Raw genomic sequence first — 24,726 nt, forward strand, 5'->3', positions numbered from 1 at the left:
ATACAGTCCGATTCCTGGAGACATTGCGCCAGCGCGTCTCCTGCATGAGGAGCGGAACGTTAGAACTGGGGGCACCGCATTGGGATGGGTGAGGGTGTTGCCGGACGCGACCGGTCGTCCGGCAACCGGCCATGGCCGGAGTGGATCAATCCCCGTCTATGTAGAGATTCAAAGTACTCACTTATATCATTGCACGAGCTGGGCATCTTGAACACGTCTAACAGAGAAGACTGCGGGCTGAAAGACGGAGTGCTTGTTCTGCGGCAAAAATTAGGCTTCGTGGATTCCCCGGATTAGATAAGCATCACATGAATGCGATGGACGCATGACGTCTGAGGAACAGCTCTACAACTGCTAAATATTTAGGGGCTCTGTGCTCTGCAATCATGGCTGCGCGTTTCTCGCCTCTTCATATCACTTCGCCCCGTCTGCTATAGATCGTTGAAGCTGCTGCAATATCAATAGACGCTTATCATGGCGCGCGTGCCGGTCATCGGGAGACTCTTCTGGTTTGAGTACCTGGCTCTCTTTGCCTCGTTGATTCTGGTGCTGCTGGAGTGGATCATTCATATCATCACCTTCTGTCTACGTGAGTATACTTGGCTAGTTGACGTTCATTTGATTATCTGCTTGTTTCCTTCCAAGTTAAGTGTGCAATGGACTGACTCGTACCAGCCGAGACAATCATCAGGTTCTGTTACGACCGGTCGAAAACGCTGTTCAACCTTTTCATCTCCCCTGAAAGTGCAGGCAAACGCAGTAAAGAGGAGCAGTTCGCGAACTCGGTCGCACAGGCGTCGGACTTTGTCGATATCTGCGCGTTGTTTGGCTACGAACCCGAAGAGCACATCGTCCAGACCAAGGATGGGTATCTCCTTGGCCTTCATCGGTTGCCCTACCGGAAAGGGGAGGAGGGAACACGGGTCAACCAGGGCAAAGGAAGCACACAAAAGAAGGTGGTGTACCTGCACCACGGACTGCTGATGTGCAGCGAGGTGTGGGTGTGCTTGACGGAAGAGCAACGCTGTCTCCCCTTTCAATTGGTTGAGCGCGGGTACGATGTGTGGCTCGGAAACAATCGCGGCAACAAATACTCCAAGAAGTCGGTGCGACGGTCGCCGTCGACCAATGAGTTCTGGGACTTTTCGATTGATCAATTCGCTTTCCACGACATCCCCGACAGCATTACCTACATCCTGGAGGTGACGGGCCAGCCTTCCCTGTCGTATGTCGGGTTTTCGCAGGGGACGGCGCAGGCCTTTGCCACGCTCTCCATCCACCCGGTCCTGAACCAGAAAGTCGATGTCTTTGTTGCGCTTGCGCCCGCGATGGCGCCGACGGGGCTGCCGAACCACTTTGTCGATTCGCTGATGAAGGCCTCACCGAATTTCCTGTTTCTGCTCTTTGGTCGGCGCAGCATTCTGAGTTCGACCACCATGTGGCAGACCGTCCTTTATCCGCCCATCTTTGTGCGCATCATCGACCGGTCGCTCTCGATCCTGTTCAACTGGAAGTGCGCCAACATCAGCCGCTGGCAGAAGCTGGCGGGCTACCTGCATTTGTTTTCTTTCACCAGCACCAAGTCTGTAGTGCACTGGTTTCAGATCATCCGGCACAAGAACTTCCAGTTCTACGATGACGAGGTCCACGCGCCATTCAGCGTGGTCGCCAGCGAGCGATTCTACAAGCCGGTCAAGTATCCGACCAAGAACATCAAAACGCCTATCGTGCTGCTGTATGGCGGCAGTGACAGTCTGGTCGACATCGACGTCATGCTGAAGGAATTGCCGCGGGGGACCACGGCCAAGAAGATCCCCAAATATGAGCACCTAGATTTCTTGTGGGCGAGCGACGTGGAGAAGCTGGTTTTCGGCCATGTGTTTGAGGCCCTGGAACGGTATGGGTCCTCCAGGGATGATGCCACGGCGGCGGTCGAGAAGAAGATACAGGTTGACCATGACACGATGAATGGTTGTTAGATAATGTGTACATACGTGACGCCACGTTGACAATGATTCATGTTGTTATTGACCAGGGGACTCTTTGCTAAGTTCTATATATAGTTAGGCACCTGGCAGACAGTTCATCCATGCACGGTCCAAGCAGCAAGGTCTGCAGATGGGCGCTCTCTGCCGTAGATCCTCGGCATTCGATCTGGCGATGCATATGTCTATCTGGTCATGTCATATTCGTCCAGCTCAACCTGTCCATACGCTGTACATCCGAGAAAATTCTCAGGGGTCGACCGTCACATGTAGATGGCTAAGGAGTCTGCCGGAACCAGCCAGACACTGTCGTTCTTCGATCCGAGAAGACTGGTACCGGGGATCTGTAACGGCGATGAGGATTCTGGACCACAACACACTTGATCTATCAGAAGTCGGATTGCATGATAGGCGAGGACAAAGTACACGACGCCGGGGACCTTATACCGTCATTCCCCGACCGAAAGCACACCCATGTATCATCTAGCAGTGATGATGGGTTGGGAGGAAGAAGGAGGATTGTTTCAGGCACGGATTCCAAGCCCCGGGGATGATGTCGTTGTCCCAGCGCCCCGTGTATAAATTCTACACGAGGCAGATCATCATCCTCGCTGTCGCCGGCATTCCACGTCCAACTCTATCACCCATCGTGACATCGTACACGACCGACGCTTGGATTTCGAGTCTAAGACGAATTAAGTTTCCTGCTAAGGGTTTTGGTGGTCTGCGGATCGGGACTGCGACTAAACCTGGAGAGAACCAGACCGCACAACAATTCTGCGCTCTTTCTCTCCGACTCACCGCCGCCGCAGTGGACGGACGACAACACGAGCTACAATCATCAGTCCTCAATATCCTTACTCTCCATCACTCCTTGTTCAGACTCGTTTGTTCTTCCCTCGCCTGCCCCCTAGCCCTGACCCGGCGAGCGAAGAAAGTCACTAGACACCTTTAGTCTAGCCCTTCCTTCGCCTGTTGACATCAATTCTCCGCTTCTTCCCTCCTCGTCTCCTCCCTTCCTCCCGACCATCTGCGATCCTTTCCGACCCTCCTCCTCAAAACCGACCCTGACCGATTGCGCCCCGACGATTCTCGCTGGCAATTGGCATTGAGACCGATGTAACAGATCGCGTGTCGCTGCCCTGACTCTCCCAGCGCAAACCTCCCCGCCGCGTTCCTCCACCCTCCCACGACCAGCCGTTGCTCAGTACAGACCCAAGGAATCAGTCTTTATATACCAGCCACCCCGATTTCGCTTGTTGCCCCTGCAAGACGAGCGATTACGATTGGACCGGAGTTAAGTCGGTCATCGAACTACCCGAGCTAGAGAGATCAGACGATCGGTGCCATTGGAAGCCTCAAACCATACCAAACCATACCCAGTCGCCCCATTCGATCCTCTTCCTCCAAAGAGGAATTGAAACGGTGTCGCAAAGAAGATCGTGACCAGTCCCGGAAAGAAGGCTACCATCTGCAATTCCAATGCGACCGCAGTAAGTGCTGTCGATCTCCATCGCCAGATGCAACCCGCATTGGCGCTTCACGGACACGGCTGACTGACTTTTTCCCAGACGCGAATACCATATCGTCGTTTTAGGCGCTGGTAGGCATTATTCTCTAGTCACAATAGAGCCTTCAAGCTCCCCCGCTGACATCCACTGTCCCCGCGATTAGGTGGAGTGGGAAAGAGCTGTCTTACTGGTAACTCTTCAAGATCGATGTATTGGGCCTATGCGCCAGTCGCTGACGCGCCACAGCTCAATTTGTCCAGAATGTCTGGATTGAGAGTTACGACCCGACGATCGAAGATTCGTATCGGAAGCAGATCGAGGTAGATGTGAGTTAATGAATTTCGTCTCCGGGTTCCGCGAGCGAATGCTGACCAGTACAGGGCCGACAATGCATCTTAGAAATGTGTGTTCGTTCCATCTTCTTGGAGTTGCGTTCGAGCTGACTTATATGGTTCTCCAGCCTTGACACAGCGGGAACAGAACAATTCAGTAAGTCTGCCCATCCAGAGCCGTCGCTCCATGCACCCTGATTAACATTTGTACAGCCGCCATGAGGTAAACCCCCCTATTCACCTACGCCAGCTGGAGCGTTTCCAGCCATAATAGACCACCGCGCCAGCCATTTGGATGACAAAGCTAACCTTATCCAGAGAATTATACATGAAACAAGGCCAGGGATTCCTCCTCGTCTTTTCTATCACTAGCATGTCCTCGTTGAACGAATTGTCCGAACTGCGGGAACAAATCATCCGCATCAAAGACGACGAGAAAGTCCCCATCGTCATCGTGGGGAACAAATCGGACCTCGAAGAGGACCGTGCCGTGCCGCGTGCCCGCGCATTCGCCCTCTCCCAGAGCTGGGGCAACGCCCCTTACTACGAGACCTCGGCTCGTCGACGAGCCAATGTGAACGAGGTCTTCATCGATCTCTGCCGCCAGATCATCCGAAAGGACACGCAAGGCAGCTCGAAAGCCCCGGAGGCCCAACCCCGCCTCGACAGAAAGAAAGAGAAGCGGCGACAGGCCCGGCGAAAGGGGCCGTGTGTGATCCTATAGCGTTTACGAATACCGAATCGAGAACGAACGAAATTTACCAAACCAAAAAGAAAGAAAAAAAAGTTCAAACGAAAATGAGACAATGACCGATATCGTCCGATCACATCTTTTCTCTCCGATGATGCCGGTCTCCGCTGCCTACCGGTGTCTCTTGTCCTCAATCAAGATTATATAGCCTTCTGGATGGGCTCGTCTGTCGGACTCGGGATAGGATTATTTTCTGCTGTGCACATACCCTTCATCTGCTAGATTAATGTCGCATCCTTCATACGATTCAACGTCCATACGCTTCAACGATAGATATGTGTTGATCGATTACCCACTTGTGTTTTTCTTGCTTGCTTGTGGTTTCTGGTGCATCCTGAATCGTTATCTATGGCAAGGAACGGAAAAGTGATTCGTTTATTGGCTCCTTTTAAGTGGTAGACAGCTGTTGTATACTGATCCGTTACAATGGTATAGATGCTTTTTGGAACGACCCACGGTGCCTGTAGTACGTCTCGACACATGACCATTGTGTACTGAAACACCGTCCCTAAACGTTGCTGTATGTTTTATTTAATGGTTTTCATCTATGACAGACTAGGCAAACCCGGGTAAACGACCAACATCCTCCTTTCCCCTTACATCCGGAACACTCCAAAGCGCGTCTGTACATCTTCTACCTTTCCACCCAAGGCCGCCGCCAATCCCAGGCCGAGAACCTGTCTTGTCTGCGCCGGCGGGATGACTCCGTCGTCCCACAAACGAGCCGACGAGAAGACCGCCTCTGATTCACGGTCGATCCGAGCCTTCAGCTCGGGGTCCGCGGTGCGTCCAACCGCCTCCATGACGGCGGAGAGCTGCTCGGAGCCCATGACGCCGATTTTGGCGTTGGGCCACATGAACAGCAGACGCGGGGAATACGCACGGCCACTGTGATCCAAGTTATTAGCGAAATGTATTCTCTCCAGCTGACACAATGTAGCACTTACCACATTCCGTAGTTGCCAGCGCCGGCACTCGAACCAAACACAACGGTGAACTTGGGAACATCGGCGCACGCCACCGCCGTGACCAGCTTGGCACCGTTCTTCGCGATGCCGCCCTTTTCGGCGTCGGCGCCGACCATGAAGCCGGAGATGTTCTGCAGGAAGACTAGGGGGATTTTGCGCTGGGCGCAGAGCTCAATAAAGTGTGCGCCCTTCAGGGAGGACTCGGAGAAGAGGATGCCGTTGTTGGCAACGATGCCCACCTGGTGCCCGAAGATGCGCGCAAAGCCTGTCACCAGCGTGGAGCCGTAGTCGCGCTTGAACTCGGCGAACTCGCTGCCGTCGACGATGCGGGCGATGACTTCGTGCACGGGGATCTGTCGGCGGAGGTTGGTGCCCACGATGCCGTTGAGTTCGTTCGGGTCGTAGAGCGGCTCTTTGATGGTGTCCGCGGAGAGCTGCAGCGGCACGCTGGTCTTCGGGTAGTTGAGGTTGGCGACGGATCTGCGCGCGAGGATAATGGCGTGTGCGTCGTCCACGGCCAGATAGTCCGTCACGCCGGAGATGGTGCTGTGCAGCTGGCCGCCGCCGAGGTCCTCGGCGGAGACCTCTTCGCCGGTAGCTGCCTTGACGAGCGGCGGGCCCGCAAGGAAGATGGTGCCCTGGTTCTCGACGATGATGGTCTCGTCGCTCATGGCGGGGACGTAGGCGCCTCCCGCGGTGCAGGGCCCCATGACGACGGAGATCTGGGGTATGCCGAGGGAACTCATCCGCGCCTGGTTGAAGAATATACGGCCGAAGTGTTCCTTGTCCGGGAAGACGTCGGCCTGGTGGGGGAGGTTTGCGCCGCCGGAGTCGACGAGGTAGAGACAAGGGAGCTTGTTCTCTTGGGCGATTGCCTGGGCCCGCAGGTGCTTCTTCACCGTGATCGGGTAGTACGTGCCACCCTTGACGGTACTGTCGTTGGCCACAATCATGCAGGTGACCCCTTCTACTGTCCCGATGCCGGTGATGATGCCTCCGGCGGGCACGTCTTCCTCATACACCCCCTGGCCGGCGAGCGGAGACAGCTCGAGGAACGACGTGCCCGGGTCGATGAGCGCGGTAACGCGGTCGCGGGGAAGCATCTTCCCACGAGCTATGTGCTTATCTTTGGCTTTTTGGGGACCCCCCTGTGCAATGGTGGTGTGAAGAGTGGTCATGCGGTCCACGAGTTGCTTCATCTGCTCGGCGTTCTCCTTGAAGTCCGGCGATGACGTATCCACCGCCGTCGGGAGAACCGATATAGCAGAGGCATGATGAGGGTGGGTATAGTTGGCGATGGTCCTGACGTGCAATGAGACAGAAGGCCGCTGTGCAAGTCGGAGCCGTCTGGAACAGGACAGCGCTGTTGGTCTGGAGCTCAAGCTCCGTATAAGCGGAGACGGAGCGCGCATTGCGGGGGTTGAACGTGGGGACGTCGAGACTGACGAGACGAGAGACAGAGAGAGTGGTTCGTACTAGGAATTCATAATACTGAAAGACTTGAAGAGGTGGGAGTTGAGTGAGGGAAATAGAAGTGCAGAAGGCAAACGAGAGTGACGATGATGGTGGTGGTGGTGCCTGTGCGGGATCCCCAGAATGCTCCCTGCGGAGAACCCAGAGCGGTGATTGCCGCGTTTAACCGCTGCCTCGGCGGTTACTCTCGATACCTCCAAGCCTCATCGACCTCCAACTCCCTGCATTCTCCCGCTCTTCCTCTCCGTCCACTCTCTTTTTCTCGAATACCCGTGTAGCGACTCATCATGGCGACCAACCTTCCTCGTCTGGCTTCACTCTTTCGTTCTGCCCCCAGAACCCTCGGCGGAGTGAGGAAACCCCTCATCTGCACCCCCGCATTACGGACCCTCGCGACAAAACATCCCAATGGCTTCGTTCCACCTACAGAGGACGAGCTGCTAGAGCTCCGAGAGCGCGTGCAAGAGTTTACCAGTCAGCACTTCCCGGAAGATGAATTATGTGCTCATCAGTTTGTGCGTTACGCTGACAATTACTTCATCCAGGACGTGAAATCCCGGAAGAAGTCGCTGCCCGCACAGACGCCCAGAATGAGTTTCCCGCAGACATGTGGAAGAAATTAGGGGACGCAGGGTATTCACAGCCACCAGTAGATGTTTTGCTACGCAATGTCTCTAATCCGGCTTAGGTTCCTCGGGGTGACCGCGAATGAGGAGTACGGAGGTCTGGGAATGGGTTACCAAGCCCATTGTGTAGTCATGGAGGAGATCAGCCGCGCATCAGGTAATCCTTGCGTTATAAACATAACATTCGCATAAGTTCTCGTCCTTTCTAACGGTCTTGTCTAGGCAGCATAGCATTGTCATATGCCGCTCACTCCCAGCTCTGCGTGAATCAACTTTCCCTCAATGGATCCCCCGACCAGAAAGCGCGATTCCTCCCTGGCCTTCTATCCGGTGACAAGATTGGTGCTCTGGCAATGTCGGAGCATTCCGCTGGTTCTGATGTCGTGAGTATGAAGACCAACGCGAAGGCAGTCGATGGGGGCTATGTGTTGAACGGGACAAAGATGTGGATTACGAATGTAGGTCTACCTCTATCTTCGAGTGTAGGAAGCTTCTCGATGCTAATTCCACCAGGGCCCTGATGCGGATTACATTGTGGTCTATGCCAAGACAGAACCGGAGAAAGGTTCAAAGGGGATCACCGCCTTTGTTGTCGAGAAGACATTCGACGGCTTCTCCTGTGCGCGGAAGTTGGACAAGCTCGGAATGCGTGGCTCGAATACTGGAGAACTTATCTTTGATAATGTGTTCGTACCCAAGGAGAACATTCTCGGAGAAGTAAACCGGGGTGTCAAGGTCTTGATGGAGGGACTCGACCTGGAGCGTCTGGTTCTCAGTGCTGGTCCACTGGGGTAAGTACCAGGTCCTCTTCAAAGAAAGACCACAGGCTAACATAATTCAGAATCATGCAAGCCGCTCTCGATCTCGTGCTTCCTTATACGCACGTTCGCAAGCAGTTTGGAACGCCCATCGCCCATAACCAGCTGATTCAGGGTAAGTTGGCAGACATGTACACAAAGCTTGCGGCGTCGCGGGCATACACATATGCTACAGCGCGCCAAATCGATAACTCGGCCTCGTCCGGAGTCGTCATCCGTACCCAGGACTGTGCAGGGGCTATCCTGTACGCTGCCGAGAGGGCGACGGAATGCGCTCTCGATGCCATCCAGCTGATGGGCGGAAACGGCTACATCAATGAGATCCCCGCGGGAAGACTCCTCAGAGATGCGAAGTTGTACGAAATCGGTGCCGGAACCAGCGAGATCAGACGGATGGTAATCGGGCGTGCGTTCAATAAAGAATATGCATAGCGCTGTCTCATGTATTGTATTTACAATCTATATCATTTCAAAACTCGGGTCACTATTTTGTTCATATCATGCCTTCGTAAATGCGCGGTTATTTTCTGTTTCTTGTTGACCGTCGAACAGCGGGAGGCCCTTCAGAAGCCTCAAAGTTCTTTGAGGTGCTCCGTTTCGACCTCGATGCAGATGCCGTTTTCGCGCTACTTTTGCTCTGCTTTGCCTCCGGTTGCCCTTCTGAAACAGAGGCCTTGCGTTTACGTCCTCTCGCAGGAGACGCAGCGGCAGTGCCATTAGCTCTTGTCCGTCGCTTGGAAGGCGACACCTCCGAGGAATGTTCCAAGGCTCCCATCGGATCATCGTACGTCTCGTGACCTTCAATCGGGTACTCATGCTCCGCCATCTTGGAGTTGACCGGCAAATCCTCCGGCGACTTGACGACCCTGTACGCATGCACCGGGGAAGCGACTTGCTCAGCCGAACCCGCATCCCCTCCATCCAACCCATCCACCGCCGACACCTCGGACACGACGTCCGAGCCGTGCTCCTCCGCTTTGCGCTTCCTGCCGCGCGACGCGCGCGGCACATGCACACCATCCACCGCATCAGCCTTGATCGCGGCCAGTTTCCGCATGCGCAGCCGCTCCGTCGTCGCCGGATGCGCAGAGCGGAACACCTCGCGCCAGTTCTTGAGCAGGGCGACCTTCTCGCCGTCGCCGGGCTTGTGGAGCGCGGTCCGACTCTCATCGGCGTCGTCCTTCCAGACGACGCTGCGGAAGGAGGAGAGGTCCGTGCCCGGGTGGAATTTCGTGCAGATGGCAGTGGAGAGGACGCGGTTGGCTCGTTCGGCTTCGTGCTCGAGCTGCTCGGCGTCGGCGTCGGGCCCGGCGTCGCTTGTTTGGCCATTTGGCCATCACGCGCTGTCGGCGCGCGGCCGTTGAGTCTTCGTCGTAGTAGTCGTCGGAGAGCTCGTCCCAGTCGCTGTAGAAGTCTTCGACGTCTAGGGAGGGGTCGTCGAAGAAGAGGGCGTCGTAAGTTGCGGTTGCGGCGAGGTCATCCTACGGGCTAGGGTTAGTTGCTGCGTTTGAATATTACTTCAAACGGCTGTCTGGGGTGGTAAGGCTTACGGCGACGGTGGGATCGGGCTCCTCGATCCAGAAATATTCATCGTCGTACTCCTCGTAGAATTCGTCATCCGACATGATGGCGGAATTGGTGAGGCCAGCGAAAAGAGTGAATGGAGCTGGGGAAGTTGGACTCCGTTGAAGCAAGCGAAAGATGTATATAACGGAGCAAAAGCAAAGAGTGAGACAAAGAAGAGCCGTGAGACAGTGTTTACTTTGAGAAACAAAACTCCCGATCGGGTAATGGGAGGAGGCTGCTGCTGCGCTGCGCTGTAACTGCACCGGCGCAAAACACCGCGGCTGAAAGAAAAGAGCCAGATATGCGCTTAGTCATCCGAGCGTCAGATCCCGTGATCGACGGAGGCGTCGGTGGCACGTGCACGGGGCTTCCCCGCAGCCTCGCTTTGCGTCGGCTCAAGGGGGCGTGGAGGCGCCTCTAAAGTAGCTGGTCGGGCTTCCAGTCTGTGGCCGGAGGTTCTCCAGAGCTCTCTACCTACCGTCAACAGAACTATGCAAACTGCCTATCTGCGTCCTCTACGGTGTTAAGTCAATCTTGTGGCTGTCTACGCCGGCGTTCGTGACAATGCCTCTCTCATCGCTTCTCCGCACTTCCGCCCGTCTGGGGCCGACAGCCGCTCGCAGGGCGAGAAGGGCGGCGTCGACGGTGTCTGGGAACACCGCTCAGTCTCAGAAGTCACTGGACTCTATTCTTATTGCGAATCGGGGCGAGATTGCGCTGTATGTTGGATACGATCACTGTACAAGAGGTTGCATTTGCTAATGGCGTCATTACTGTTCTAGACGGGTTGGACGCACCGCCGCTCAGCACGGCATCCGCGTTACTACGCTCTACACCGACCCCGATAGCCGCGCGCAGCATGCTCTGAGCTCGCCCTTTGCCTTTAACTTGGGCTCCGTTTCGGCGTATCTAGACGGCGACCGGATTATCGAGATTGCAAAGCGAGAGGGTTGCCAGGGAATTCATCCGGGTTATGGTTTTGTATGGACTGCCCACGTGCCGTTGATAGAGCTACGCTGATACTGCTCCTGCTTAGTTGAGTGAGAATTCCGCCTTTGCGCGGAAATGCACAGAGGCAGGGTTGGTCTTCATCGGACCGCCTTGGAAGGCGATTGAAGACATGGGTGACAAGAGGTAAGACGGTCGTGTCGTGTGTGAATTGGGGTGTCAGTGCTGAAACATTGTAGCCAGTCGAAACACATCATGACTGCGGCGGGCGTGCCCTGCGTCCCCGGCTACCACGGCGAGAACCAAGATCCCCACTTTCTCGAGGCCGAGGCCGACAAAATTAAGTACCCTGTTCTTATTAAGGCAATCAAAGGAGGCGGTGGCAAGGGCATGCGCATTGCGCAGTCCAAGGAGGAGTTCCAGGCGCAACTCCAATCCGCGAAATCGGAGGCTATGAACTCGTTCGGCGACGACCATGTGCTGGTTGAGAAGTACATCACCACCCCACGTCACATCGAGGTGCAGGTCTTCGCAGACAAGCATGGCAATTGCGTTGCCCTGGGGGAACGGGACTGCAGTATTCAGCGACGTCACCAGAAGATCCTCGAGGAATCTCCTGCTCCTCACCTCCCCGATGCAACGAGGAAGGATCTCTGGGCCAAAGCTCGAGCTGCTGCCTTAGCCGTAGGTTACGAGGGGGCCGGAACCGTCGAGTTCATTTTCGACAACGACACCGGCGAGTTCTTCTTCATGGAGATGAACACTAGGCTCCAGGTGGAGCATCCCGTGACGGAGATGGTCACCGGCCAGGATCTGGTTTACTGGCAGCTCAAGGTCGCGGAGGGTGCTAAGCTCCCGTTGACTCAAGAGGAGGTAGAAACCCACATGGAAACTAGGGGACATGCAATCGAGGCCCGAATCTACGCCGAGAATCCCAACCAGGGCTTCATCCCGGATTCGGGAACTCTCCTGCATGTGCGCACCCCTGCAGCCACCGAAGATACGCGGATTGATGCAGGCTTCATCGAGGGGGACGAGGTCTCGGCACATTACGACCCCATGATTGCAAAACTTATTGTCCGTGGCGAGACTCGCGAAGACGCAATCCGCAAGCTCGCTACAGCGCTGGAGGAGTATGAAGTTGCCGGCCCCATAACAAATATTGAGTTCCTGAAGACCATCTGCAAAAGCCCGGATTTCATCGCAGGCGAGGTCGAGACGGGGTATATCGCGAAACACCATGATGAACTGTTCGCACAGGAGCCAATGGAGCCGGAGTTACTTGCACAGGTGGCGTTGGCCTGCCTGCATCACAACACGGTCCAATCCTCATCGCGGGATCAGGCCAGTTTTGAAGGATCTGCAGTAGGATTCAGCCCCAGCTACCAGGCGCGGCAGATGACGCTCGCGGACTCGACCCCCGGAATTAAGGAGCCGGCTAAATTCAACGTGCGAGTCCAGCAAACCGGAGACAACACGTTCAATGTCGAAGCTGGCGGACAATTGTTTGAACAAGTGGTCAGCCACAGCGACCGCGGGTCAAACATTGTCACCTCCTTTTTCCCGCACACCCGGCTCGACACGACAGTCATTCGCGACGAGGACTCGATCATCGCATTCCAAAGGGGCAAGCAATACCGCTTGACGACACCCCGCGCGCCATGGATGGAGAAAGCGCTGGGTCTTAAGGACGCGACGAACAGCGTGCTGGCACCGATGCCGTGCAAGGTGCTGCGCGTGGAAGTCCAGGCGGGCGACGCGGTGGAAAAGGACCAGCCGCTGGTGGTGATTGAGAGCATGAAGATGGAGACGGTGATCCGCAGCCCACAGAAGGGGACGATTGCCAAGGTGGTCCACCAACAAGGAGTAAGTCATGTGCCCCCTACCCCGGTCAAATTGCATGATGCAGACCCCATTTATTTCCCGATTCTCTGGGGCTATTGCGGCTAGATCCTGGGACAAGAGGAGCTATCTGAAACGGGCTGGCCTTACCGCCCTTTCTACCCCCTGGCTGCAGTTTAAGGCTTGTTTCGTTCAGGGGTCGAGAGGCCTAGCTAGCCTGAAGTTCCGGCTGCCGCGGTCCCATGCACGGACTGACCGGCGAGCTTCCACGGGCTTTCCATCTGAGCTCCCAGGATCCGCACGCACTAATTATGTTTTTAAAGCCGATGACTAACCTCTGGATGTGCCTTACAGGACCAATGCAAAAGTGGCACGCCGCTCGTCGAATTTGCCGAAGAGGGTAGTGAGTGAGGGTATCAGACAGCGGAACGGGAAAAGCAAATCCGAAAGGAAGAAGCAAAATGCATTCATAGAGAGACGGGGAAGGACGAAGGAGAGAAGTCCATGCAATTGTGCCATGGCTATTACAGATGGTGGCAGCAGACGAGCTGTAATTTAGCTGGAGGATGAGAACCACCGAATACATTTTAGAGTACTCCGTAAGGCAACGAAAGTCGGCCATGGGACACCGCATGCTCTCACCCACCCTTACTGTAGTTTGTGACCTCACATTACCAGTAGCCACCTAATCAATATTGGCAGAAGTGAGATCTGAAGCAAATCCTTCTCAGATTCTGGTCCGTCGGCAAGGAATATTGATTCCGGGCCACACGCCTCACAAGCAATGACATTACGCTGATCGGAAGTTAGAAGCTACCAAAACCGTCCTACATCCACCGATAACAGCATTCAACATAAGAAGATAAGGGCAGAGCTCATGGAGGCGTCCAAGCTTTCTAGTGGTGACGTTGCAGACAGCTACAAAGAGTGTATTAATTCATATAAGTAGATATTTCTATTATTGTCTGGGAAGTGGATGGATGGATCCGGTGGGATTACAGTTGGCCCCAATCTCGTAGCTTCCTCCGCTGCCCCACCCTTATCCCCGGCCGCGCACGGGATGGCCGGACTGAGCGGAGACCCAAACGGGAGTCGGAGTCCGGAGGTGTGATAGGAGCTGTTTAGGAGATTAGTCAGAGACGAGTGGCGAAAGGATTCTTCCGTCGCTGCGACAGAGGACAAGTGTTGCGGGATCAGCGCGATCAGAGCTTCGCAGCGGAAAAGAGGGGGGAAGGATGGTGGAATTCTTGGATCTTATATGCCGGTGACAAAGTACATGCAGCTGGTTGCGGTCCGTGGGATTCCATCCGGAAGTGAAGTGAATTGAATTGAATTTGAGCATCCATGGATTGCATGCATGGGATGCAAGTGTTTGATGGGATGTCGGCGGCAAGGTACTGCAATTATTCAGATAATACGTCGTCAGGATGATCACATGAGCCAGGACAGGTCAGCGACGTGAGACAGGTCAAATCATGATGGGTTGGGTGGAGGGTCGGGGGGAGGGTGGTTCTAGAAAACGGGAGAATGATAAGTGATCAGATTGTAGTCATTGATATGGAGTTATGGTTTGATTGAAAGAAAGATGCTATAGATAGTGGTACACTATCCTGGGAAAAACTTAGAGGGTCACTTGACCCGATGGCCGTGGGGGAGGCTTATGGTTTGCTATAGATCAGATGGTTATTCCTGGATTTATTGCAGATTTGCATCGAGTGTACCATAATCCGAACTCGATGATCATTTACAAGAATCGGAATTATTAGCAGTTGGGATGATAGAACAAGACAGGATGAGAGGAACAAGATAAAGAAAAATAGATGCCAACCATGGTTGTGACTCTGGCTAACCACAGATCGCATCCATGATATTTATCGCTGGCCCGATCACGCGGGAGGCAAAAAAGCCAGCTGGGAGCGGATCCACTCGGGGGCAGATCGCTGCATGGCGGTTGGGGCCTGGCCAGGGTGTTCCTCCGCCTGACATCACTTTCTTTCTCCGTCACTTCTCCAGGATTGAGTCCCAGTAGTACAAACTACTTGGAAGTACAATGAGGATGAGTCGGACCTTCTCGAATGATCGCGATCAGCGCCACTGGCCACTGGTCAATGGCAATGGAATGCACTGGCGAGCAGTCCTGTGCTCACACCGTCCATCCTGCCTCTCTGACTGGCAGAGATCTGGTGCTTGGCGATTTTCACCGCAATTGCTCCTAGCTCCAAGTTGTACATTCCCCAGCTACCCTTCCGTCATCCCCATATTTCTTTTTTCGGTCAATTCTTTGATTAATTTGATTCGATTTTAATATTTAATGAAATAATATTATTTTTTCCTTTCTTTCTTTTTTACGGGGTGCAGTCATTGATTGTTTTTGCTGCCGTGTGGACACCTTACCTGGTCACTCCTCCGCCTCTCGTCCTTTTAATTCTCCTCTACCAGCTCGGGGGCAACAAACTCCATTTGATTTTCTTGTCTCCCTCCTTCCCCTCCCTTGTCAATTACGTAGGTAGACGAGGCCCTCCCTATACACCCCCTTTATCTGCGATTCATCCATTCTCCCTCGTCTGATCCTCTTCTCGCTGCTACCTACCAGTTCAATCAGAGCTCCTCGAGACAGACTCAATTGCCCGATCGGACCTCTCAATTCCCTTCTATCATCTATTTCCAGGCTTATCGAGTCTCACTCATCATGTTCAGACCAACGGTCGCTCGTCAGGCCGTCAAGGCTCTGAACAAAACCGCTCGTCCCGCGGCATTGGTTGCGCCCGCCTCGCGAACCACCTTCCGCGGACTCTCTTCTACCGCTCCCCGTGCCAACGATGAAAGTGATAAGGCCAAGAAGGATCCCCTGCTAGCTGCCACCGATAAAGCTCCCAAAGGCGCTCTCGGTGAACAGGAAGGTCGGTTTGCCCGAACGGATGAGAGTCTTCAGATTGAGTACCCCGATGACGAGCACATGCCTCGCACGGCGGTCGTGCAGGGCCGTGGTGGAATGCACTTCAAGCGCACCCTCGCGCAGTTTTCGCTCGAAAACAAGGTCAGCTTGGTGACGGGAGGCGCTCGAGGTCTGGGTCTGGTCATGTCCCAGGCTCTGGTAGCTTCGGGTTCAGACCTGGCCATTGTTGACTTGAACAGTACGTTTTTGGTTCAAGCTATCACTTGACGCGTTGAAGCACCAGCACTGACCAATCTCATAGAGGCGGAGGCAGAAGAGCAGGCTCAGAAGCTGGTGGAGCAGTTCCGAAAGGAAAACCCGGGGTTAGAGGAGTATGTCTCTCAATCCCCGCACGGTGCCAAAATACTAACTTGTTGTATTCAGAATGCCGAATGTTACCGCCCACTATGCCGACGTCGCGAACCCTGATTCCGTCAATGCCGCCCTGGAGGAGGTCATTTCGAAGCACGGTCGGATCGACAACCTCGTCACTTCGGCCGGTTTTACCGAGAACTTTGACGCCATCTCCTACCCCTACGACCGTATGCAGAAGCTGTGGGGAGTGAACGTGGACGGCACCTATCTCTTTGCGACCGGAGTTGCGAAGCACCTGATGGAGCGCAAGGTTCCCGGCAGCATTGTTATGATCGGTAGCATGTCGGGTGCAATTGTCAACGTCCCGCAGCCCCAGGCGCCCTACAACGCTGCTAAGGCGGCCGTTCGTCACCTTGCCGCGTCTCTCGCGGTTGAATGGGCGAGTTACGACATCCGGGTGAACTGCATTAGTCCTGGATACATGCTGACGGCCTTGTAAGTGTGGGTTTTGCTTGCAATGGAACTTCTTGCTAATGGTTGACGTCCAGGACCCGCAAGATCCTCGAGGAGAACCCGGAATTGCGGGACAAGTGGATCTCCCTGATCCCCGCCGGTAAGATGGGAACGCCGGAGGATCTCATGGGCGCCGTTACCTTCCTGCTCAGTGATGCCGCCAAGTACATCACCGGCGCGGACCTGCGGGTGGATGGCGGCTACACCCTGACCTAATCGAGCAAAAGTTGTACCTTTTTAATATGTGGCATGATGTACGGGGCTTATTTGGCATAGATCGGGCTTTTTTTTTCTGTTGCCTTTAATTCTGGGCTGTGTTGATTTGAGCTGCATTCTGACGAGCTTGTTGATTCTGCTGCTGGGACTGTTTAAAAGCGAGCGAAGTGTATTTGTTGCCGCGAGTATAGACTGGAGTGGATCTGTCACTATTCACCATTGATGAACATCTATTCCACGGACTGATCCCACATCAATCTCATTACCAGGTATAACTATCTCAGGTACTTATTGCGGAATTATGGACAGCCGATGTTGCCGCCTGCGCAATGGTTGCTTTTTCTGGATTAATCTTCTGGAAGGGAGCGTGACTCGGCAGGATGGGGCTGATGATGTATTTCCGGCAAGGATCTAGTGTGGTATGCAGGTGGCATTCTGCACCAGATCTCTCTCTCTGTCTGTCTGTCTCTCTTTCTTTTCTCTCTCCATCCATCTTCTGCATTTCCCCAACCTCTCTCTTCCCTCCCCCCGCTTGCGTCTCGCTGTCTTTGCAGAATCTCCATGGCGATCCGTTGAAAGATACTCAATCCCCCCAGCCCAGGCTGCAATCAAGATGAAGACACCGCATGCCACACCCACTCTCCCTCTGGAGGATGATCGGTCCCCCCTTTGAGGCCACCCTTTGTGCCCCGTGGGCTCCCCGCGGAACCAGTAGGAGTCGAGGGAATCTCCATCCCCGGTCTGTTACGGTGGATTCACTGCTGCGGCCAGTCCGTGTGATTGATGATGACGAGTAAGGGCATTATACTTTTCTCTTCTCTTTCATCGCCGTTCTCCCTCCATCCCCCCATCCGCCGTCTTTCATTCTTTTCCCCGGATTCCTCAAGGTCCACCCTCGTGGGGATGCCCTCCTGAAGACTTGTATGGTCCCTCGATTGTTTGCCTGTCCGACCAATGACCGCAGACGCCCTTCTTCCTTGAAGGGCTGATGTTGTTCATTCACCGCTAGTCGCATCATTCGGAGTGATTCCCTCCTTCACTCTCTCGCTCACTGTCCCACTCTCACCCTTTTTCCTTCTCTTTTCCTCTCACCCTCTCTTGGTTTCCCTCGTCGCCTCTCACCTCTTCCTCGACCATGTAGTGTTCCACAACCATCCTCGTCTGAAGCTCCTATTCGCCTGTCTCTCAGCATGGAAGATCTTCCCAAGGGTCTCTTGGCGACTGCAACTCAGGTGTCCTCGGAGCTGGATTCCTTGGACGTCATTGACCTGGCGCAAATCATCCAACTCTGGAAGAGTTCGTTCTCGTCTGTTTCGCTCCATCCAGCAGCTTCTGATCTGTCCTTCTACAGTTTACAACGCCAACCCTTCCGTGCATGAAGGCCACACTGGCCATCGGCTCGAGAACTTCTTCTGGCGCACTTGGAGCAGTGAGCAACTGCGCGGTTCCATAGGAGGTTCCAGACTCGCCAGCTTGTTCATGCGCATCTCGGAGCCCACTCCGTTCTCCATGCAGCAATTCAAGGTGTGTAGAGCCTTTGACGTGGCCCAGCGATAAGTGGACATAACCATCGCTAGTCTCGAAAGAAGAAGTCCACGCGGTCTAAGAAGCAACCGGACGCGAAACCGCAGGAACAAGAACAACCCCCTGCCCATGCTCCCACCTCCAGCCGCGCGCCACTTCATCCTATTCTGAAGAAATCAAGCACCTCTGGAGAATCTCATAAGACCACCCGCTTGCTCCTCACCGGCCAGGAAGGTCAGAGTATCACCCGCAAGCCAGATAACCCTCCCACTCCGGTTCCCCCGCCGCTGTTCACCGCAGCTACTCAGAATCGTCCTACTCCGAAGAAATCGCATTATGTCGCGCCGAAAACCAGGAACATCAAGCGTCGGCCGGTGGTGATGCGCCGCAAGTCGTCGCAAAACTCCGCCGCAAGCACCCGCAACCACAGTCCTCAGCTCTCACCGTTGACAGCAGAGTCGCCTCCCCCTTTTCAGGGACAAACTAGTGTGTTCGAAGAACCTGTTGAAGGTGAGACTACACCCGCAGCCACATGCCAGGCGCTAATGTCCCCGTGCTAGAAACTCTCATACCCACGCCAGAACCTGCACCTGCCGAAGTCCTGATACCGGCGATATCCACAGCTGCGGAAATCAACCCTCCCGTCGAAGCGGACGATGACCTGGACAACAAACCAATCCAGCTCCCACCAGCCTTTCTCTCTGAGCTCAAAACTATTCTCCGTAAAAAAAAATCCTCGCCACCACACAGCGCCAAATCCACACCCTCAAAATGGGGCTTCGTTACCACCGACGACTGGACCCATTACGACGTGCGCTACGTATGTCCCGAGAACTATGAGCAGCCGTCAGCACAGTCCCTCATCGACAAGGGCTTCCGCTCGCGCTTCTCCGAGCGTCTTCACCAGGAGCAGGAGTTCTACTCGTCTTCGCTGGCCGCTGCCAACGCCGCCGGCATGAATCTCGCAGAGTATCTTGAGGCAACGTCGGCTGGGAGCAGTCGCACGGCGGACGCTGCGCCCTCGCCCTTGAAAACGGAGTCTCATATTGCGGAGGTGGAGACTTCCACCACGGCGACGAGCGTGCCTATCATGACGCCCTCGCGCATCGACAGCTCGTCCCCGTGCTCGCGGCGGGCCAGCGTGTTGCCGTTAACGCCGTTTTCTCTCTCACGAGGCCGCAGTCAGCTCAGTCTTCTCATCGAGGAGAGTCGGAAGAAGGACGAAAAGGACTTGGATACCGAAGAAAAGTAGCATTAGCTGTGAGACCGTACAATAACATAACATCACACCAACCACACCAGTGTCCACCACTATAGTCCGTAATACCTCCCACCAACACAACTTAAACCCCAAGTCTATAGACCCACCAGTAGCCATCTAGACCTTCTCCCCCATCTCCAATCCCTCCACAGCCCGATCACTCCGATTCCCCCTCCACCACCGCAGCCCCGCCCACGCCGCCGTCCCTATCCACAACAGCAGCGTCGTCAAATCCACCCAAACCGCCCTCCGCATCTTGGTCACATCCACCCCCTCCCGCTCCCCGTAGACCCCAATAAACATCTCCCCAAAGATCCCAAACAGCACCAGCAGCAACACACACAGGATACTCTCCCACGCGCAAATCGGCAGTGCCAGGTTCACCCGACTCGTCACCGGCACCCCGCCGCGCTTCACCGCCATCCCCAGCACGCCCAGCTGCACCAGCGCCGTCGTCCCCGTCAGGAACCCCACCACCACGGCGTACACCCATTTTGCCGGCGCTGCGGCGTGCTTCTCGCGCGCGGTGTTCACCGCCCCGCCGTACAGCCCGATGATTGCCATCCCCAGCGCGAACTGGACAAGGCGCAGGAGCAGCTGCGCCAGGGTCTTGGGCGTGCTGTGTTTTGGGGCTGGTGGGGGTGGCATCGGGATCGGGGGCTGCTCGGCTGCCGGGTAGCGGTAGGCGTTGTTGGCGTCGGGGTGCGCTTCGGGCCAGGCGGCGGCGGCGGCTTTGTTGGCCTTGTGCTTTTTGGCTTGTTTTACGCCAATGCGGAAGACTTTCAGCAGGAGGAACCACATTTATGCGAGGTTTTTGTTGGGAGTGGGTGGTGTGGTGTTTGGTTGGATGTAGTAGAAGGTAAGGTAGTTGCGCCAGCGCAAGTCTGAAGGTATAGATAGATAAACAGAGAAGAGAAAAGAATGAATGGAAGGGAATGGATGATGAGGATGAGAATCCAGCCGACGACTCTGCTTTATATCTTATCTTGTGTTCTACAAACTGCATTGTAGTCTATAAATAAAGAGCCGCCGGTGTATACTTACTTCAAAGACGCCGGAGCCAATCATCCCTCTTGCGGGGTCGACAATGAAACGCTCTCGGCGCGCGCGTATGCGTCGATGATTCAGCAGGCGCCGACGCACGTCTCGTTCTGCAACATCTATTTTAAACGTCAAAGGATGCAGACTCCTAGACTCATTGGTTGTCATTCATTCTTCGTTCCTGACCTACCGGCAACCTAGTTAGTGTAGCTATGTACGTGTCCATGCGTCTCATCCAGTACATTTCCACACTATCAACATTGTACGACTCTCCATCCCATGCAAAATATCATGCTACCCGTTCCATACCTATGCGATCCGTCTGATACCATCCTAACCAAGGAACAATGCGTAATGCGGACATGATGCTCGTCAAATCGGAGTGGGGATTCACTGATGCAACCGGCGAAACAATGGCTAAATACGGGGTCCATGCAACACCAAGAACAAACAAACAACGCAGAACAAAGGAAACTGGAGAAAGCTGAGTCCACGGCATAGACAGGGATCGTCATCCCGCGGTGGGAGACGACCCCCTATGCTAGCCGTGGACCACTCTCAGGGCGGGCGGTTCACGCCTCGGTCGGTGGCTCCTTTGGCGCCCCCCGGATGCGCCGCTGCTGTTGGCTGGCTTCCCGGCGGCAACGGAGGTTTGAAGGCCGCGGGGGGTGCAGATGGGGGCGCCGAGTCAGGCTCCTCTTCCTCGTACTCGTGCGCCAGGTACTCATCGTCATGCACGGCTGAAGCCTGATCAACAGACGCCCGATCATAGCCCTGGTCATATGCCGTTGGGTGAGCCGCCGCGTGCTTCGATGCGTTCTTCGTCGCTTTCTTGTTCTTGCGGCCCTTCATCTTCGCTTTCTCCAACAGTCGTTTCTTCTCCGCTAGTCGCTTGCGCTCTTTGCGGTCTTTGATCTCGTATTGTCGGATGAGGGCCTCCGGGGGGTGTCCAAAGATGCTCTCATACTCGCAGAACTCGCAAATCCAGATGTCCTCCATGCTCGGCGGGTGATGTAGATTTGCGTATTGTTGTTGGATCTTGCGCTGACGTGCAGCTAACGTGTAGATACTTCCTGGCGAACGCTTCTTTTTACGGCCTGTCGGCGCATCTGCGCCATTCACCGCTGCCGCATTCGTACCTCCTGTCGCCGTCGTGTTCCCGACATTCCCCAACGAGTTCGTTGCTGTGTTTGTGGTCATCGTGGCGGCGGCTCGGTTCTGGGACGGATGGCCCTGCGGGCTCAAAGGTGAACCGGGACTCATTTCCCTCGCCTGTGACCCATAGCGGTTCGCGCGGTGGTGAGACGAGTATGCGGTCTGCGCCTGCAATGCCATGCCTTTCGACGAGTCCGATTCGCACGTGAAGGTAAACTGTGTCTTGGTGGGAGTGGTTGGTTGTTGGTCGAGCATACTGACGCTCCCCGAGGCCGGAGGCGGTGACGTGAACGCGGATGCAGCAGCATTGGCGATGGCGGCGGAGATAATCCCCTGGTCAGATTTTCCAGGAGAGTCACCTGAAACGAATGAGCTTGCCGCACGAAAGGAGACGAGACCAAAATGTGACATACCTGGTCCGGCTTCACGACGACCCGCCTGTCTGCCATGGGACCAACCGAACTGGGTCTGAACCGACAACGGTCCCCGCCCTGAGCTGTTGCGAGCTGTGTTACGTCCTAGACGGCCTCTTCCAGCACCGGACATGCCACTAGCCACTGGAGATGCTGGACTCCCCGTACCGTAGAACGTACTTACATGACTTCCGTCACCCGCTGCTGAAGGGCTCTGAGCCGAGTTGGCCAAGCCCATGGTGGAGAATTCAGGTGACAGAGTGGAGTGGTGACCCCCCAGGTTTCCGGGAGTAGGGATTTTGCGCTTCTTCTTGTTGTTGGTGTTTTCGAAGGCATCATATCCGTCGGGCCCGGCCGCAGATGACTTGGCCTGAGACCCGTCCCCGTTGCTCAGATGCGGTGCGCTGGAGGGAGCCGGTGACAGCGATGATCCCCTGAACCCGGCACTACGTCGAACTACGACAGGACCATCCTCGTCACCGCTCTCCAGGTCAACCCCGTTCTCGTAATGCACATCGGCATCCAAGGGTTGTTCCGGACCTTCACTCTGCTGCACATACACCTTGGACTCGTTCACAGCATCTCCATTATCAGCACAGGACCCGTAGAAGAGTTGGGTCGCCGGAGGCGCCGGAGGGTAGAGGATCGTGTCTGCGGCGTCGGAGGACAGTCGCGAGCGAAGAGTACGCTTGGGAAGGGGACGAATCAACCTATCCGGGTAGACAGGGGACGGAGTATCTGGGGCCGAGTTATACATCCCATCTGCGGGTGACAGCATCAGTAACTGAGCAACCAGCAGATACCTCCATCAGGAGAGGCTGCCTTTATCCGACCGGACCGCAGCCAGACAGGAGAACAATCCTCGGTGAGAAGGACATACTCAACGTAGCGGTCATTATGCAAAATTATCGGCACTCTCAACCTCCACGACCACAGCCGACCGGCTATCCAAGCGGTGGTTACCCAGCTCGATCGTGATGTGGAAGGTACGTCTTGGCTTTTTTTGTCACGGCAAAATGTCTCCTTCAGGTTGTCGTTGAATTTTCGTCGACCTCTCCCTCTTTTCTTCTTGTTTCTGAGTTCCAGCGATTCCGGATATCTTTCGCGAATATGTCCGAGAGAATAGCGAGGAAGGGTTGCTGTGCGAAAGAAAAGACGGGATACGGAGGTGGTCCTGAAAACCGCAGTATCGGTTAGTCCGTCTGTCATAATTGTCAATGCGGCCATCGGGTACTCAGAGCCACACACCACACCGACCAGGAGGGAGACGACAAGAATCCAACCCAAAGAACGTCCAGAGCACACCTGAGAACACCGGAGAAAAGAGCAACGAGAAGACCTTCACTGCGGAGACTAACCGGCCCAGTCTACCAACGCAGACTTTTTGACCAAGTAGCCCAATGAGTTGTCGGGAAGGGAACGGGCCAAGCCGAACCGGACTCGCACACAACGAACGAAATGAAGGGATGGGTAGGAAAAGAAGTCCAAGGGGGCCAAAAGAAACAAAGGCGAAGAAATCCAAGGACCAAATCCAAGGGGATCGAACAGGAGAAGGAGAAGAATAAGAGGGGGATAGCGGTATAGGGGAGAAGGAAAGGCGGAGGGGTCACGGACTGCCTCTCTCACCAAATAATAATCCCGATTAATCACACTGCCGTATGGCTTAGTCATGTCTGCTTAAGACAGTTATTCACTATGCGCAATATGCGGAATACTCATCATAATCACAGGAGGAACTCGGTAAGCTACCTATGTCGTTCTAAATGCTGATCAATTTTTCTATTCTTTTGCAGAGCTTGATCTTGTCTATCTTGTCTTGCTTCAACTCCCCCAACCGCTCTAGGAGTCTACATCCTTCTATTTCACTCCTCGGCAATTCAGTTCCTGCAAGTTCAGCAGCTCCCGGACCACCTTGCGTAGATCGTCCCAGCAATCTGCCGGTAATAGAATTTACATCAGGAGCTCTCTAGATCCTGTCCATCCGCGGCGTTCATCCTCTTTTACGTTTCATGTTCCTTTCCAGAGTGAACCCACCAAGCCAGGGCTCAAAAACACAGCGGTAGGACGACGGAAACCCAGCGAGAAGGGGTTCAAGACCAGACGCTGCCAGATGAACCTCGCTGGTCATGACGCAACGATTGATCCTGGGAGATAGCTTCGTCCCGAGAAGCTGTCTACTACTGCAGCTGGGGTGATGCTCCAGCCCAACTTCTCCCAAGGACCATAATATGCGTCGCAACTTTGGACAGTCCTACCGCTGTTCTTGTCTCTGGCGACATTCCCCCGCTGATTTAGCTGAAGTATGCTGACTGAACCACTGTGGAAGGACATCGGTCTCGTCGGAGGGCCTGATCGTCGCGACTCTGGTTTCGCAATGCAGCGCATTGTGATAAAGAAGTGGAAATTGCATTTGTGAATAAGGAACTGTACTTCAGGTTTAGGACTGTCACTTCGGCTTGAGCGGGAAAGGTGGGAGGGATGCAGAGGACCAGGGTGTCGTGGTAAGCGGGGTTTGCGGGAATCGGATCATTGC

The 24,726-nt window shown here is 54.8% G+C and overlaps 9 protein-coding genes across 9 annotated transcripts; 6 read left to right on the top strand and 3 right to left on the bottom strand.

Moving 5' to 3' along the window:
• Window positions 1–474: 474 nt before the first annotated feature.
• Window positions 475–1,979, top strand: ATEG_06571 (sterol esterase; the record flags this gene model as incomplete). The annotated part of the gene is made up of 2 exons (XM_001215749.1): window positions 475–589; window positions 676–1,979. The coding sequence occupies 2 exons, from the start codon at window positions 475–477 to the stop codon at window positions 1,977–1,979; spliced, it is 1,419 nt and encodes a 472-aa protein (XP_001215749.1).
• A 1,488-nt stretch (window positions 1,980–3,467) lies between these two features.
• Window positions 3,468–4,552, top strand: ATEG_06572 (putative RAS small monomeric GTPase (Rsr1); the record flags this gene model as incomplete). The annotated part of the gene is made up of 6 exons (XM_001215750.1): window positions 3,468–3,478; window positions 3,557–3,588; window positions 3,743–3,822; window positions 3,877–3,899; window positions 3,957–3,985; window positions 4,167–4,552. The coding sequence occupies 6 exons, from the start codon at window positions 3,468–3,470 to the stop codon at window positions 4,550–4,552; spliced, it is 561 nt and encodes a 186-aa protein (XP_001215750.1).
• A 623-nt stretch (window positions 4,553–5,175) lies between these two features.
• ATEG_06573 (putative 3-methylcrotonyl-CoA carboxylase, beta subunit (MccB)) lies at window positions 5,176–6,959 on the bottom strand (the record flags this gene model as incomplete). Its single annotated transcript, XM_001215751.1, has 2 exons — window positions 5,176–5,467; window positions 5,527–6,959. The coding sequence occupies 2 exons, from the start codon at window positions 6,957–6,959 to the stop codon at window positions 5,176–5,178; spliced, it is 1,725 nt and encodes a 574-aa protein (XP_001215751.1).
• Window positions 6,960–7,307: 348 nt separating this feature from the next.
• ATEG_06574 (isovaleryl-CoA dehydrogenase) lies at window positions 7,308–8,896 on the top strand (the record flags this gene model as incomplete). Its single annotated transcript, XM_001215752.1, has 6 exons — window positions 7,308–7,494; window positions 7,566–7,653; window positions 7,709–7,803; window positions 7,869–8,104; window positions 8,160–8,437; window positions 8,488–8,896. The coding sequence occupies 6 exons, from the start codon at window positions 7,308–7,310 to the stop codon at window positions 8,894–8,896; spliced, it is 1,293 nt and encodes a 430-aa protein (XP_001215752.1).
• Window positions 8,897–9,630: 734 nt separating this feature from the next.
• On the bottom strand, window positions 9,631–10,089 carry ATEG_06575 (uncharacterized protein; the record flags this gene model as incomplete). The annotated part of the gene is made up of 2 exons (XM_001215753.1): window positions 9,631–9,945; window positions 10,015–10,089. The coding sequence occupies 2 exons, from the start codon at window positions 10,087–10,089 to the stop codon at window positions 9,631–9,633; spliced, it is 390 nt and encodes a 129-aa protein (XP_001215753.1).
• A 505-nt stretch (window positions 10,090–10,594) lies between these two features.
• Window positions 10,595–12,928, top strand: ATEG_06576 (acetyl/propionyl/methylcrotonyl-CoA carboxylase subunit alpha; the record flags this gene model as incomplete). Its single annotated transcript, XM_001215754.1, has 4 exons — window positions 10,595–10,749; window positions 10,813–11,011; window positions 11,067–11,164; window positions 11,218–12,928. The coding sequence occupies 4 exons, from the start codon at window positions 10,595–10,597 to the stop codon at window positions 12,926–12,928; spliced, it is 2,163 nt and encodes a 720-aa protein (XP_001215754.1).
• Window positions 12,929–15,509: 2,581 nt separating this feature from the next.
• Window positions 15,510–16,799, top strand: ATEG_06577 (putative D-arabinitol dehydrogenase ArbD; the record flags this gene model as incomplete). Its single annotated transcript, XM_001215755.1, has 4 exons — window positions 15,510–15,954; window positions 16,018–16,087; window positions 16,140–16,565; window positions 16,619–16,799. 4 exons carry the CDS (start codon window positions 15,510–15,512, stop codon window positions 16,797–16,799), a joined length of 1,122 nt encoding a protein of 373 aa, XP_001215755.1.
• Window positions 16,800–17,989: 1,190 nt separating this feature from the next.
• On the top strand, window positions 17,990–19,575 carry ATEG_06578 (GATA-like domain-containing protein; the record flags this gene model as incomplete). Its single annotated transcript, XM_001215756.1, has 4 exons — window positions 17,990–18,095; window positions 18,151–18,323; window positions 18,554–18,833; window positions 18,884–19,575. 4 exons carry the CDS (start codon window positions 17,990–17,992, stop codon window positions 19,573–19,575), a joined length of 1,251 nt encoding a protein of 416 aa, XP_001215756.1.
• Window positions 19,576–21,183: 1,608 nt separating this feature from the next.
• On the bottom strand, window positions 21,184–23,089 carry ATEG_06579 (uncharacterized protein; the record flags this gene model as incomplete). The annotated part of the gene is made up of 2 exons (XM_001215757.1): window positions 21,184–22,955; window positions 23,074–23,089. 2 exons carry the CDS (start codon window positions 23,087–23,089, stop codon window positions 21,184–21,186), a joined length of 1,788 nt encoding a protein of 595 aa, XP_001215757.1.
• Window positions 23,090–24,726: the final 1,637 nt, after the last annotated feature.

Source organism: Aspergillus terreus, genomic scaffold, assembly GCF_000149615.1.
Source record: "Aspergillus terreus NIH2624 scaffold_9 genomic scaffold, whole genome shotgun sequence".
Taxonomy (NCBI): Eukaryota; Fungi; Ascomycota; class Eurotiomycetes; order Eurotiales; family Aspergillaceae; genus Aspergillus; species Aspergillus terreus.